The 16,756-nt window shown below is 28.9% G+C and overlaps 3 protein-coding genes across 5 annotated transcripts in view; 1 reads left to right on the top strand and 2 right to left on the bottom strand.

Moving 5' to 3' along the window:
- The window catches only part of LOC148232502 (UNC93-like protein), a 78,595-nt gene extending 68,764 nt beyond the window's left edge, over positions 1 to 9,831 (bottom strand). Inside the window, exon 1 of the mRNA XM_088191662.1 lies at positions 9,711 to 9,831. The gene's annotated coding sequence lies outside the window, so the exon portion shown is untranslated. The remainder of the gene's footprint in view (positions 1 to 9,710) is intronic.
- The window catches only part of LOC148232495 (metabotropic glutamate receptor 2-like), a 671,990-nt gene that overhangs the window by 4,288 nt on the left and 650,946 nt on the right, over positions 1 to 16,756 (top strand). The gene's annotated exons all lie outside the window — the stretch shown is intronic.
- LOC148232501 (UNC93-like protein) overlaps positions 11,950 to 16,756 on the bottom strand; it is a 51,833-nt gene continuing 47,026 nt past the window's right edge. For all 3 annotated transcript variants that reach the window (XM_088191659.1, XM_088191660.1, XM_088191661.1), the window contains exon 10: positions 11,950 to 12,303. In XM_088191659.1, the coding sequence (XP_088047785.1) occupies positions 12,035 to 12,303 (269 nt within the window). In that variant the 3' untranslated portion in view covers positions 11,950 to 12,034. The remainder of the gene's footprint in view (positions 12,304 to 16,756) is intronic.

Here is a 16,756-nt window from a genome sequence, read left to right as displayed (position 1 = left end):
AATACTATAGTCTATAGAGCAGGGCTCGGCAACCTATGACCCGCGGGTCACCAAGTGACCCGTTTGATGATTTGAAATGACCCATTTCAGTTCTGCAAATATCATGTTTTTTAACGTGTTACGACTAGACCACATATATGGTTGTTAGGACCAAAAATATTCACTGACCCGAATAGTCTTTTTAATAGTCACATTTTAATTATTTTGACCCGCAGCCAAAAAAGGTTGCCGAGGCCTACTATAGAGCAATACTTTGCAAAATTATAGACTGCATATTTATTTAAAATATGCAGAAAGAGTATTTTTAACTGGATTTTCCCAATCTCACGGATAAATATCGTAATGATTAATTCAAATCGAGCTAGGCCGTACATATTAGGTATTGAAAATATTTACAATGATAATAGATATGGTTTTATAGAGGTATGCTAAAAGTTCTATAAGCTACGAGTCTCTAATTATCGAATCGATCTAAAACCTTTCAAACATCAAACGAAGAAGATGGAGTACTTTGGATATATGATAGGTTGAAAAATATGCTTATTTATTTCTTAATAATGAGAAAAAAAAGAAAAAAATATGGATCAAAAGAACAATATAAAAAATATTTTTGCCAAGCGGGTTCAAATATCACCAAAGCAAAGATAAACCCGCCGGCCGGTTAGAGTAATAGAAAATCGCAAAACATGTTGATAATTTAAATTATTTATTTATTTAAATTAAATTATGACCATCGTAGACTAAACGTAAAACGTAAACAATTTACGCCAATGAATCACGGTGGTCGAAAACAATATTTCTATTTTTTATTATGCACAAAATATATATACATATATGTCTATGTACATAATTAAAATAATACACAATCATTATATAACAAAATTAAATAATCCAAACTAGACCAGCTCCTCAAAGCTGACATTAAACAGGTCAATGTGAAATTCCAGCGTATTAAGGAGCCGGATGGTATGCATATTTTCAAACATCTGGCACAAAAACTTTCCGAAAGGTTTCTTATCTGAGTGTATTTTTTATTACTTATATAAAAATAGGGCAAGTTCGAGTATTAAAAAATTGTAAACAATTTTTTGTCATTCCCTGACCTGTATTAAAATCTTCCAAGAAGTATGCATATTAGGTGTGAGCCCGCCTTTACTTATGAAGCGTTATAAAAATGGCAGTTGTTGTAAATTTTTTTAAATATTCGTACAAATTAAATTTTATATAATAAAAAAATTCTAGAGAAATTTTTTAAAGCATTTTTTATTATATAAAATTAAATTTGTACGATACCCGTATAATTATTAATGGACTAGCTAATTAGAAATGACTCAAAAATTGAAATAATATGAACCGGACAAACTTATTGTATCTGACATATAAATGATAAATGGGCAATGCCAGCGTATTATGGAGCTGGATGGAGATAGTCATAAGCGAGTCGGCTTATGACTATCAGAACACGAATTAGAAGAAGATGCGACCGTGACTTTTGAGAATGTTTTGGAACTTAAAACTGATTGGGAATAATTAAACTGTAAAAGGCGTTTCTTAGTAATTTAAATATATACTTAGCGACATTTAACTTTTTGCAAGAACTGTGAAAATCTAAGGCTCTGAGATACAAAAAAATATACGGTTTTCTCAAGATTTTTTTTCAATAAAGTAAAAGCATTTGGTTAATCAGGGATTATAAATTATAATATTCGATTCAAAACTATGAAAATTAAATTTTATAGTGGACACGAATAACAGACGGATAGTCAAAGTAAAACGTGCTCGTCATAAGAATGACGTTTTTCTAGTCTAGAAACTCACTGTCTATAATTCAAGCGAAGTACTTTTTGTTGTAAGAGATGATTCAGAAGAATTATCTTAGATTATTTACAGTAGGAAGTACACATCTTTTCAATAAAGTACTTAAATCTATGTATATGTATATAATTGAATCAAACTCATATTTCGATTTTGTATTTTTTTCTAGCAAGATCGATATTAAAAATATATTCTAGTATTGAAAGTTGTTTATTACTGGATAAATATGAGTAATGCACTCTTCACAAATACATACATGCAACCAAAATAAATAATTTATAAACCCTTCATTGATTATTCAATATGTAAAATACCGAGAAAAACATATTTTAACCTTGTTGAAAAAGGATCGACTGTAAAAGGGACCGTCTTGATTTTTGCCAGATCCTTAACTCGTGTGTGTTAAATATATAATACAACGTATGCATATATGCATATTCACGGGTATCGCGTATTCCGTTTTTCCCCGAATAAAATATTCAAAAGCCAGTCTATGTCAATAAGGTGACCCAAGCGACAGTCAGACAGGCACCGTCGAGGAAATGAAACATACTCGGACCCAGCGCGCGCGTATTTTTATGCGGTCATATAAAAAAGATGAGTTTTCTTAGTGCCCCTCGACTTGACAATAAAAAATCTTTCTTATGCCCCTCCGGATCGTAAACGTTCAATCGTGAGGACCCGCGCGCCCCGAGAAACCTCCGAATCATGGCGTTAAATCCGAAAAGTGACCCATCAAACTGACCCGTGAGGATGGGGCTGGATGGGTGTTATACTTGTATGGCATATGGAATTGCGTATCGAAGTCGTGTAGTCACACATTCGTGTACTAAAAAGAGTTACAATGGGAAATCAAAAACTACTATGGAGCGGTCAAACCATGTGATACAATAATTTAACTGTAGCATAAATACTTTATAAATCGTAAATTTCGAAAGAGCAAAGAATATCTGCCATTTAAAGAAAAGTTCTTAATAATTAATCAAATAAATAATCTTAATATGATTTATTATCTAAAGAAACATTAATGACGATTTGAAAAGTATGGCTTAAAAATTAAATCATTTTGTGAAAAATCTTAAACCGAACTATTTTTTTAGAAATTAAATGACAATTTTATGTTTTTATTTAAATAAATATTCCTAAATAAACATTTATTTAAATAAAAAAAATAATAAATAAGTAGGTGTCTATATATAATAATGACTATTGGATCAAACATTATTTGGCCCTTTGATATCTTTCCAAGAAAAAGTTTTCAGCGCTGACTAATTAATTACAAATGGCAACACGCCGAATCACAAAGAAGCGTTCGTATCTAATATAGCAAATTGCGATCGTCAGAGGCCAGATTCGGTTGATCCTAGCTGAAAATCTTTAATTTAGCAAACGCGCAAAGTGTATAGAGAAATTCGTGCGATTTTATCTATGGTAAGTAATATGTAAGACGTCGAAAGGGCATTTAGGGGAGTTCGAAGGGTCTCGGGGACATAATGGGGTAGTTCAGGCGGTCAGACACTATTATGGGGAGTTTCATTTCGGTTTTGGCCAAATCCCGGATCTGACCTCGGAATGTACACCGCGTCGCAAAAAGGCGAAAAGTTTTGCGAAAATTTGAATAAACCCTCGGGGGAGGTCGTTAACGCCCTGGTACATAAATCAACATGTTTCACCTGACGGGTTTGTTTGAAAATAATGTACGTATGTACACGAACAGCTATGTGTAGACGCTAGCTGGTGGATCGCTGTCGCTCGCACCGCGCTTTTATGACTCGCTTATTACGCGAGTGTCCTTTGCCTTTGAAAAATTTACTTAAACAATAATATTTTACATAATTATAAATTTTAAATTTTAAAAATTGCGATGATAAAAATAAGTAATTAGCCATTTTAAATTTCATGGTCATGAAAACATTAAAAAATATTTCATATGTAGCTGACCAATAAAATGACAAATTAATAAACTATAAACGTTAACTATCGCTTTATAGATCTTAATAAATAAAACATCGAGCAATTGTAAAATCGGTCTGACGAAATGTGGGTCGGTGAATTTTATATTCGACAAATTTACCGGTCAGTGAACTTTCCTAGAACCGAGATAATCACATATAATATATTCACACAAATGCGAATTCGCTATCAGTATAAAAATATCCACTTTCTCGATAAAAATCTCATATAGTTTAGGCCTTGTATTGTGAGCCGCTTACGGCTCTTATGGTACGCGTGTAATACTAAATAAATATTGAACGTGAAAAGAAAAAAAAAACTATTTTAAAATTTCTGTAAGATTAAATATACATAATTTGGCTGCTTATAAACTTGAGTTGAACTTAAAAAAAAAGCTTAATAAATATATTTTAACTTTAAATTGGAGCTTAGAAAAATACGTAAAACTCCCCAAGCGAAATATTATATTATCCACTTGGTGGTATATTATCGTAGTGTTTAGAAAATATTATTTTGAGGGATTAATTTTTAATTAAATATTCATTTAAACTAGTTATTAGTAGGGTATATGTATGAAAATTAACTTCAGGTTCAATTATAACTAAAGGTAATTAATATCAAATTATTCTTAAATTTCTGTAGTACTATAAATACATTGCTAATAAGCTCTCAGCTCAGCAAAGACCTTAAAGATTATGTATAAATCAATTTTACTCTCATTCATTGCAATTTGCGTCGAAGATTGTCCTTGGAATGAAAAAATAAGTGAAACCCAACATTATTATTATTTTTTTTAAAAAGCTAGCATAGTCAAAAAATTGGTTATACATTAATAACAATTAAGCCATTGCTTTGAAAATGAGATATACATATATTTTTTTACTGCAAGGCATAATTTCTAAAGTTTCTAGAAAAAGAGTATAAATTTTTAGGGTCGTGAAGGTCACAAGAAATTTGAAGCCCCTGTTATAATTAATTTACTTATTTATTGCACTACTATATGAAGCAATAGTTAGTAAAATAGGGTCATTATATCATTAAATACATATCCATTTATTTCAAAGAGCTTGCAGTACAGTATGAATAATGCCTGCACTAAACTCTGGAAGTTGTTCGAACCGAAGTTATAACTGAAGTCGGCCGAGACCTACGACTACGAGTAAGCGACTACACTGCCGCAAATTTCATATGCCGTCCGGACGGCGGCTTCTGTCACGTACAGCTGGCATATTTGCGCGCGATCGAAAAATGTGCCAAATAATCATATTATTAAAATTACGCTACTGATAATTATAAAAGTTTGTGTGGGCACTCACCGATACAATATGAGTGAAAACTTGATACTTCAGAATACGAACACCACATCTGTGACTATCCTAGAACTTGTCACCATCGATTCTAAATGATAATTCGTTATGGTGTGACATTTATATAAACCAAGCTAGGAAAAATTCGACAAAATCAAGTACCACTAATTATTTATTAATTATTTAATTTTATACGAAAAAAATATAATATCGATATAAGTTAATAGAATATACTATCAAAAATATAATTAATCCCTTTTGGTGTCCTAAAATATTCAAAGATGTCAGTAAGAGTCTGTTGAAGTCTCCGATAAGCATGTGGTATTATAACTCGACCACGTGATGCAGCGCTCGACGTGTGTGTTAACCATAGGACGCCTACGCGCATACTAAAATTGAACTGAGCTACTCGTTCTATCTGAGTTTGCGAAAAACCATATCATTATCTCTCTCACTCTTGTCACTTAACACGCGAGAGAACAAAAGAGCAGCTCCGACTTCGGTCCTTTTGCCGACAATGTTCGGAAGCGCTCGAAGTTGGCCAAGTCAACTGAATTACCCCCACTTTACCTCCCGTTCTCGGTAACCTCGGACAACTTCCGAGAGATTTTAGAGCGGGCAGAACCGAACTCGACCGAAATAACCCACTATATTCTTCGTCCTTGGCCAACCTTGGCCAACTTCCAGAGAGTGTAGTGCAGGCATAAAACATGATAGTGATCTGCAGGATACACAATTTTGAGTTTAGGCTTGAATTAATCGATAAGCTAATTGATATCAATTATATAGAATCCCATTAATAGCGATACAGTTTTGCATTGAAATAATATCTAAGATATATTATGAAATATGACATTAAATGCCTTTTACGATTTCTCTGAATTTCTGTAATTCTCTTTGTAACATTTAAAATTTTTTTTTGCATATTTAAAATTTTAGATTTTTAGTAATACTACTAATGAGGATTTAATAGTATTACGCGACCTAGAAATCTATTTTAAAATAGCACTATTGTTTTAAGAGCTGTATGGCATGTCCCCCTATCATGTCTAAACCACTTATTTTCTAGGGTCAAGTTATTCAATTAAGACCACAACAAATTGATAATTATCTCGCGATATCGTTCGCAATTGGTGCTAAGTGCATCACTAGTAATATATAATAAAAAGTATGATCCTATCACGCCATGATTTAAAACTGAAATAAACCATCGCCTTAAAGGGAAGCATTTGTTGTTCTACGACGAAGTCAGAGCAGAGGCTGCATTTTAATTTATCAAGTCCAGAAAAAGTTCTATCTTCAACGTCTTAAATTTTTTTAATGACCATGTACAAAAGGGGAAAGTTAAAATAAATCCTTTAAAACATTACAGAAATATGGCGCAAAGCCCTTAAGGATATTTTGTAAACCGCCTGAAGATTTTTTATTGTTCATTATTTTTAACGTATTATAATAATTTTTAAAACTAATATGAATTAACCAAATCAAAAACTTTCTCCAGTCATTGTTCAAATCGTAAAATTCTCACCGATTCTCATTAAAATAGATTTTTTATTTATTAGGTTATTATGACAAAATAACTGAGCCGGTCAGATCAATATTACCAGACTTGAAGTAAATCTTAATCTAAATTAAATTTTGAACCGATGAATGGATAGAAAATTCTATCAAAGGGATGTATACCTATTATGAAATACAAAGTCTTGGCACACTTGTGTGTGCGGTAGGATATCATGTGCGTGTTTTGTACCTATATAAGTCTGTTGGCAAATAATTTCCAATTTTCCGGTTGCGGTCTCGCGGGAAAGCGACTTTATATACCGGGGACAATGGAGCATTCGGGATTGGAAATCAATCCCATTTATCTAGGGACATCTCAAAATTTGGTACGCAGCATATATTTTTTTCTGCTGAGCGTTTAGAGCACATCGGAATTACCTTTGAGCAGCGGGAGGGCCATTAACCTTCTGTTTGGGTAGCTGAACTAAACCATGAATTTGTTGATCAGATCCCTCTTTATCTGAATCTCATCGCAAAAGAGCTTGTTATCAGTCATGTTATTTTATACGTAGTAGTTAATTTTTAAAGAACCGATTAAACCACGATAACCCTCTGATTATGATATTATTTTATGTCTTGGATTATTTATAAATAAATTATTTATATTACTATATTCGGAAATTTAATACAAAATTATGTTTTAGAAATGTAATTAAATAAAATAAACAGAAAAGAACAACTTAATCGTTGTGTACAAAGGCATGGGTTTCGCTCTTAAACTTTGGAATGCGTCGACGTCACTTACGCTATATTAGAAATTTTCAAATTTATTAAAAGACTACTTAAAAATATTTGTTTTTTAAGAAGCCCTCTGAAATTTCATTTGTAGCCCAATGAACTTTTATTATTCAGAAATTACGAATAAATTATTTAATAATCAATATTTTGAAAAGTAGCAAAAAAATGCTTAAGTAATGGTTATTTTCAACTATTTTTTTAAATTTATACATATAGATAAGATTTATTAAGACATGCCATTACACAGTATATATTTTTTTAATTTTGCATGTATTTATTCGTGTTATTTTAATTTAAGAAAACATTTCATCAATTGCTTCCCTCTTCACGCCAAACCTGATCCAGTTCCGACGTCCGAAATTTTGAGTAAAAAATTAATGTTATTTATGTATTAAAAGTTTTATACTAAAAGTTCTCTACATCGATACCAATTTCATCTCTTTAGAAAGATAAACATAGAAGTTGCTATCCAGTTTATAGTAAACTGTTGACACAAAAATTGGTCACCGGTGTCAGATTCCAAGAAAAAGTGAAGAAGTATGGTAAACCCAGATCGTCATAGCAATTTTTAAACTTCAAGTTCATGTTCGTAGAGTTCATTAATTCTTGTTTTAAACTTGAGGTAATATTTTATAAATATGTAAATATATACAAAAACATTGTATCAAACGAGTTTGGTTTGTCAGTAATGATTTAAACAGAGCTTATAATTGTTTTATAAAAAATATTTCAACTTATTTTACCCTGAATCAATTTAATGCATTTGCAGCAAAGTTAATTAAAACGTTACAATAAAACGGGACAATAGTTTTTTTTTTGGAATTGTGGTTCAATTAAATTGATGTCATGTCTGATTAAAATGCGGACGTTTGATTCTGCAAATATAAACATTCTCATCGTGTTTCAATATAATTTATGAAAATTAATTTTATAAGATACTTATTGAGTAATGGAATTCTTATGTGATTGGCATAAATGTAAATAATTACTACTTAAAAAATATAGTATTTATTATTATGGAACATTAAATATTTTTAAAAATAATTATTAAAATCAGATATTTTTCGTAACAATTAAATTAATAGTATTATTTTATTTGATACAAATTTTGAAAATCAGGTTGATTTTTAACGCGTATATTATAATAAAATTTATTTAATGGGTAATAATTTTTTTTAGTTTAAAAATATTATTATTGAAATGACTGGAGGAGGTGAGGGATCAATGAGAATTAATCATTGATAAGTCATCCAAATGATCGAAATCACATCTGAATTTAAATATGCCATTTAAAAGCCTACTTTACTCCCAGATGTGTCACCGTCAGGGCTTCGCCCTTTAGCTACATGCACACAGAGATTTTAATAAGCCTCTACAGGCCCTTCTCTTACTAAAGAGAATTGAGTCACAGAACCTACGCTTCTCAGAGAGTCTGCGCTCATCAGTAGGCTAAATTGCGATTTAATCAGAACCACATACATAGTTCTCAAAAATATCTCATTTTCTAATTGAAAATGATTAGTGTCGATTTATTTTTGAATATATGTACATAAAAATAGTGTCAATTTAAAATAATTAATATATAATTTTTAATAAGGTATTTGAGTAATATAATTTAATATGCAAATCGAATGTTATTGCTCATAAGATAAATAATTTTCTTAATAAAGTATAATGAAACAATATTTTCTAACGACCTTCATGTAATAATTATTATTTATAACGACGTAACGATTTGTTTATACTGTTAATTGGAATGTAAATGTATGTACATATCAATAATTTATGCAATGTATTGTATGTGCTTAATTTAATATAATAAAAAAAAATTTAATTCTAAATTATTTATTTAAATAAATCAGGTTTAAAGTATATTAAGTTTAACTTATATAAATTATTTTTAATATGTTTAATTAGTTTTAAACTCACTGAATTACATAAAATAAAATATACGAAAGAAGCAGTCCTTGTATTGATAAAAATATAGGGGTCTAATGAAAATTAATTGAATTTCGAAGGATCAATTAGAGAGAAGAAGGGAAGCGTTTGTTCTAGATACGCCCAATCTCTACAATATTGTATTGGGTTAAATTGATTAATAAAATTTGGATTATGTAACACATATAACGACATAACATATATATAAATCTCATTGTATGCTTCTTGCGAAATAAATTCAGTGACGTGAATTCCTTAAAAATCTTTTTATTTATCGTATGCCATTACGTTTGGCGAATTCAGTAATAAAACGTAATGAACGTGATTTATTAGATGCATTACTTTAAAAAAATAAAATAATATATTTTAAGGTTTTAACAAAAAATGATATATACTCACATAAAACAGAAACGTTTCACTTTAATTAATTTTTATTATTTCACTTGAGTCACTGAAACTTATATATAAAAATATGATTAAACAAGGACCAATTTTTAGAAAGGAGTTTGTATTGTAGTTACTCCTTCAAGCGACAGTTTAACAGTGATTATGTTTAACATTGTACTGATACAAAGGTACAGTCACGATTCGACATAGAACGAGTAGGAGAATTAACATGACACACAGCATAGCACGAAAGTCGTATTTATAATAAAGAAGTCATATTAATTTATATACGCGCATTTTTTTATTAGGTTAAGACTTTATTTATAATAAGGGTTTAAGAATAATTATATTATATACAGAAAGTATAATATTTACGTTCCACATAACCAAATAAAATTTTATTAAATAATTATAAAATATATAATATTTATATTTTTTTTCCCTAAAAATATTGTCAGGAATTTAGTCATTATATTTGTACTTTTTCATAGTAAATATATATTTTTTGTTGACGTTCAATATCCATACAAATACTATTTATAAATACTTTTCAATTATCTTGTTTATATATACATTATAAACACTTATGTTTATTATGTCAGTAATTGAATTGAATAACCAGTATTTGCATTGAATAATTATTAACTTTAATAAATAATTAGTTGTTAAATGTTCAGAACACAAAAATCGCATTTAAAGGGAAATATTTATTTGATGGTTTGTTTATTTTATGTAATAAAACTTAATAGTAAGTTATATATTATTTTGTCTGAATGTTGGTATCTTAACATAGAATAAGTGTTTTTAAATATAAAATAAAATGGCTTCCTGAAAAGTAAATAAAAATACATTTTTTACAATTTTACTTAATATAGCATATACTCCTTTTTATATTATAGTAAAATAGTAAATAAAAATACTAGTTTTGCTTTTTAATTTTCAATTACTTTAATAATACACATCACTATGAGCAAAAGCTTTTATCCTATATATTAAACCCAAATTACAACGCATTATAGACTATTTTAGTTTAAGTTAAAATATAAAAAGACAGTTTCGATCTGTCTCTATAAATAAATAATTCAAAGAATATTTCACCATTCGATTTTCAATTTTTTACTGACTGCCTTCTGCCATTCTTTTAAATCATTATCGTTTTTAATATTTTCTTTGATTTTATTCTTAAAAAGCATTGTGGTTTTTTTTTTTGATAAATATAAATATATACGTATTTTTAGATTTTTATTAGTATTACACTTGTCAGTACTTTTTATTAACTTTAAGGACATTCTCTATATAATATAAAAAAGCATTCGGTTTATACCTGTCGAGATTATATTCCAGGGAAAATAAATAATAAATACAGTATATGTATATTAAGGATTTTTAATGTAAATATATGAATGGTTTATAAATTTTCTTTTTATTAAATCTGTTTTATTTATTGAATATTAAAAGGTAATAAAATGTATATAAAAGTAATTTATGAAAGAATATTTCCATTCATAATAAAAGTCTCCCAAGAAAATACATGTCTACAATTTTATTAATATATAATAAAAATATTTTTATTTAATATTATATTATAGAGACATAGCAGTTTTAATATTCTAATTAATAATAATAATTATTTTATAATCGGTGGTTTAAACATATCTGTAACGTCTTGATTAATTCATTATTTTAAAATGCAAATATCCATTAAAATAAACATAAATATTGTACCCAAATTTGTTCAACATTAAATCTTAATAAAAACCCATCAAATATGTTCACTGGTTTTAACATAATAAACGGCATAATAATACGTAAAGAATGTTAACCATTTGATTATACAAAAAATCTTCAAGCGATTACGCAACTTCTGAAATCCAATATCATAGTAATAGTATTTATTACAGATTTGTGATGAATCAAATCAATGGTAACGAGAAAAAAAAGTACTTTGAGGTCAAAACCAAGGCCTGCCTTTCCATTGATACTTTACATTGAATAAAAAAGTACACGTAATCAAGATATTGAAACCGGTTGAACGTGTAGTTGTTTAAAACTCGTTTAATTAGATCTTATGAAAAAAATGTTTGTCCAAAATTGTACAAATAACGTCATCATATTTTTGAATAGAGATTTTTTTATATAGGAAAAGTATACACTGATCCTTTAATAATTAATTATAGCAGATCACTAGACACCTATCAATCATACTGATTGATTTATTTATTGTTACGAAATAGGTTATATTAAAATACAATTTATAACTTTTGTGTCAAATTTTTATTTATGGTTTAAAATAAATTAATAAAATTGTTTTAGAAATATGTATAGATTTATAAAAATCAGTCATTCTTTTCGAATCCCTTATTGTCCTTTGCGTAGCTCGCTCGTTTTGCTACTGAAGTTCCTTTTGACTCTTTATATACCTCATATTCAACATAGCCATAACCAACCATTCCGAATATTAGTAGGACTATTAAAATGTATAATTTTATGTAGATGTAAATGTATGGTGAATAGGCGTAGGCTATGATGAATCCCAAGGATTCCCAAAGTCTGAAGTTGCTGTAAGCTGCTTCTTCTCGTTTCGGAAACAGGATACCACAGAAAGCTGTAAAAAAAATATAATTATATGTTATTAAATATTTTTTATGATGATATATGTACAAATTAAAGACAATTAATATCTAGAGCCATTAAATCGTTATTTTTTTTATTTGATCGACCTTTAAGTAATATAATACAAGTTTATTTTTTATCTAGGTACTATTAAGGTGTTTAAATTTTGTTGAGTTTAAATATGATTATTAGTATTGAATCTCTTTAAAAATTGCAGAGCATATAAAAATAGTAAAATAAACAGATTTTTTATACGATACATATTTAATTATTTACTATGAATAATTTAATTTTAAAAGTATTGATCTTTTGCATAATTTCAGGATAAATAGTTATATTATTTTAACTTATAACTTTAATTTTTAACCCTAATTTGCAATAAACTTTAATATAAATATTCACGGTAGATATTTATATTAACAGAAGCAATTCATATGATGGAAAATTTTAAAGGGTTATTAAAATTTTTAAAATGAAGTTGATATATAATATTACGTAATATTTAAGCACCTTTCTGGAATTCGTCATCATTATACAATAATATTTTATATACGCTTTCTTATCTTTTGGATATTTCCCACTAGGGATTCCAATCCCGGGATCCCGAATCCCGGGATCCCGGGATCCCGAACGATTTTCAATACCCGATGAGTCCCGGGATTATAAAACATAATCCCGAATTTTTCGGATTGGTTGATTTATCAAGCACAATCGAATTATTATTGACAACATCGTTATATTTCGTGTACAAACTTGCGCGAGTTGCACGTGTCATCTGTGAATCTTTAAGGCTGTGAGTCTGAACGTGCTTTTTCAGCAGCAGGCTGCATAGGAACCAAAATCAGATCAAGGCTAAATGATAAAACACTTGATGCTTTGATGTTACTTTGTGAGTTTTATTCAAAATAATGTTTTCAATTGTGTCTATGAATGTACATAGGTATGTACATACATTGTCAAAAGTTCATTATTTTCTTCTCAAATAAATATATAAGACCTTCCCTTTTTTATTTTTATTATATTATTTTCTATTTTAAGTCCAAGACTAAAATTATACGTACTTTATACATTATACGTTATAAAAAACAGATGTAAAAATATATTGTATTATTCATTTTAAATTATTTTTATCGATAAAATAACATGAAAATTATCCCGGGACTGGTCCCGGGATCCCGGGATCGACTAATTGCAATACCGAAATCCCGGGATCAAAATTTTGGCCCGGGATTGGAATCCCTATTTCCCACTATTTAGAAGTTCACTAAAAGAAAAACATATTATTTATATAACACTAAAAAAATATATTTTTATTTTTATATAAATATTTCCTGTAAGTAAAATTATTAAATTAATGTCTCACTTATTTTAATTTATCTGGATTGATTGTTATCGACATTAATATAATTTTTTTGTGAATTGATTTATTATAATTTAATTTACTAATATTTATTGAATTTATTAAAAATAGGCGTTCGCTTGCAGTCTTTATCTTTAACAAATTTTTGCTTATTTAAAATAAAAAAATATTCTGCAGTCAGCAAAGTATATTTTAATCATTAAATATTAATATGATTATTAAAAACAGTTCTTTCGAGCTTTACACCTAAAAAATGTTTAATGCAGATAATTTCAAAAATGTAGGAGAATACATTGTAATGAAATGTCGAAGGATCATATAAAAGCAGTTCATAAATTAATTTATTTTCCGCTTTATTCAAACAACACAGACCCATAAATTTCTCGCGGGTCGCACAAATACTATAAAAAAATATTGCTCCTGCCATATTAAAAAATATATAAAATGTACATGGATGTATAGAAAATTTATTGCAGTTACATCACGTAAAAGCTAAACTATAAAACTGCAGTTTTATTAGTACGTCCGACAAATTCTACAAAGTCTCCTCAAAGCGTATTAATATTATACAGCACTTTAACAAGTAAAACATCTATCAAATAATTACATTAATTTATATAATAATTAAGCCTTAACCGGTTTTTGTTTGTTTCAGAGAAGCTCGCGCGGAATATGAGGGAAACTGTATTAAACTTGAGGGCAAAGAGACGTAAATTACTTTCTTTGAGTAGAAGGGTGTGTAAATTTACAGGCGAGATGTGTACGCTTTTTAAATTACACAGCGAGAGGAAATAAAAAAGATGAAGGAAAGGAATGAAAGCACAGCGCTAGAACGTGAAAGAAACTTGTCTGTAGACTTAGGAGATATATGATTAAATCTGTTCTCAGATGCGAAATCTGTGTATTGAGAGTTTGAAGCGAGGATCGATGAAAAAAAATATAGTTCATTCGAGAAAGTTGCACCGTGAAATGAAAGAGTTTTTGAAATATTATTCTGAATGAAATGTTCAAACAACTCGTGATTAAAAGTAATATTAAATTTATTTAATACCGTTAAAATATTAATTATCTAAATATTTGTAAGCAGAGTTTTGGTTAGTGTACAGTGACATATATTGATCATAAGATGTATCTACAAAAATAATATTTTAGATAAATAAATAAAATAAATTGAACATGTAACACTTAAATAATTTTATAATAAAATTAAAATATTTATAATATATGTTCTAAATGTATAATATTTGGTAAGGATAAATTTGTGGTATATTAAAACATTTTCTATTCGATTGGTTTTCATTTTTCAAAGGATTAGTTAGTCAGTATATATATTGCTGAATCATCTAAATTGCTAATTCGATTATCCCAAACAGTATAAGTCGAACTTTCGTCAAACTCATAGTATGTGCTATAATCACAACTAAATCCTTTTTAGAATAAAGTGATTACAAACAGTTTGGACGTTTTGGATCGCTGTTCAAAGGTCACGGCACTAAGGGACCGGATTATGGTTAGGCCTATTATTAAATTTGTAGGTTTAATCTTCAGGCGTCACGGGAAGCCGATCCCTATCTAATATAACTTTAGATAATTGAGATAATCGTGTTTATATTATAGTGTAATATGTTTTTGTTAAAAATTAGCTTTATTGACACTCTTCATGATTGTTTAAACTAAAACCTTTAACTATGGCTAATCTAATTAGACTTTTCGCATAATTGGGTCAAAGTGATCCGGTGTGGAAAAACCACCACAACAAAACAAACCCTCAGCAACAAATTAAGGGTTAAATTAAACTCAGGGAAAACGAGCGGTTCAGTCGAGAGTCATAATTAGAACCCGGATCGGCTATCACAAAAATCGTATTCCGTAACTCACCTCAATATTTGAAATATTTAGCACTTCACATTTTAGAGCGGACCTGTATAATGAATTGACCCGAGTGTACAGAAAAAAGTCTTGATTATATTTTTTTATATAGTCTTTCTATATTAAATTATATTACTTTCGTCGTTTCTAAATAAATATAAGTATAAAAGTCTAAGCTGTAGACCATTTAAGGGCCTTTGAATATTATTGATTAGTGAATTTATCATATAAAGATATATTCAGGTGGCTGATAATAATATTCAAGAGAACGTAAGACTCGGAGTCTATTCATAATCTTGAATGGTCATTTGAAAATTCCTTTACATCCTGCCTCACCTGCTTTCAAAGTGGACCTAAGACTCTGGTCCACGTACTTAATCAAGTTAATTAAGATGCACGAATCCTTGCAAGGGCTTGGAAGGTTTTGTGCTGTGGGCATTAGCACCAACTTGGGCAATTTATAACTTTTATAGCAGTTTGTACATTTGCGCGTTCGCCTTGACGCTATGCATTATTCAGCACCGCGTTGACAACAAGTTGCCGCCGAGCTGAATTATTAAGATTTCGGACGCGAAACTGACGATTTGCGCAGGGGTGGATTGGTTAGTTTGCAATTTAGAGACAGACGGATCGAATCAAGATTGTTGAATCAAGGTCTTGGAATAACTAAGATTGAGGCAAGTTTCATATTAAATCTCGCAAGATTTGGCTTCACAGGTTGTTTCGTGGTATTTTAGTTTGAAATTTGATTTATAATTTATTGTAAGAAAACTAATTAATACCGAAAGTTATTACAAATTATTTATATTATTTTAACATCTGCATTAATATTTATTTTATATTCTTAGATTAAAAAAAAATTGATATTACATTTTTAACCCATTCCACGCTATGCACATCATACGATGCGCAGCCGAGCGAGTCACCAGCGCGAGACATATATTGTGAAAACACATGTTTTTTTAACAAAACTAAAGAGACATTGTTGTCCATATTACCCTTAAAATCAGTTCCACTATTTAATTAACGATTTTATTATTATTATTATTATTAAATTTTAATGTAAAACTTTGTCATAAATAAATCTAGAACAAAGCATTTATTTTAGAAGAAAGAACATAACTGTGATGCGTCACTCGCGACCGTACAGAGCTACCGCAATAAAAATTTTTTTTTTTTAATAATTTATTAGTGAGCATAAGATACTTATTTTTTA

This window comes from Plectrocnemia conspersa, unplaced genomic scaffold (genome assembly GCF_051122295.1).
Source record: "Plectrocnemia conspersa isolate PC_06_02 unplaced genomic scaffold, ASM5112229v1 ptg000009l, whole genome shotgun sequence".
NCBI lineage: Eukaryota > Metazoa > Arthropoda > Insecta > Trichoptera > Polycentropodidae > Plectrocnemia > Plectrocnemia conspersa.
This window is presented reverse-complemented; position numbering and strand designations above follow the sequence as displayed.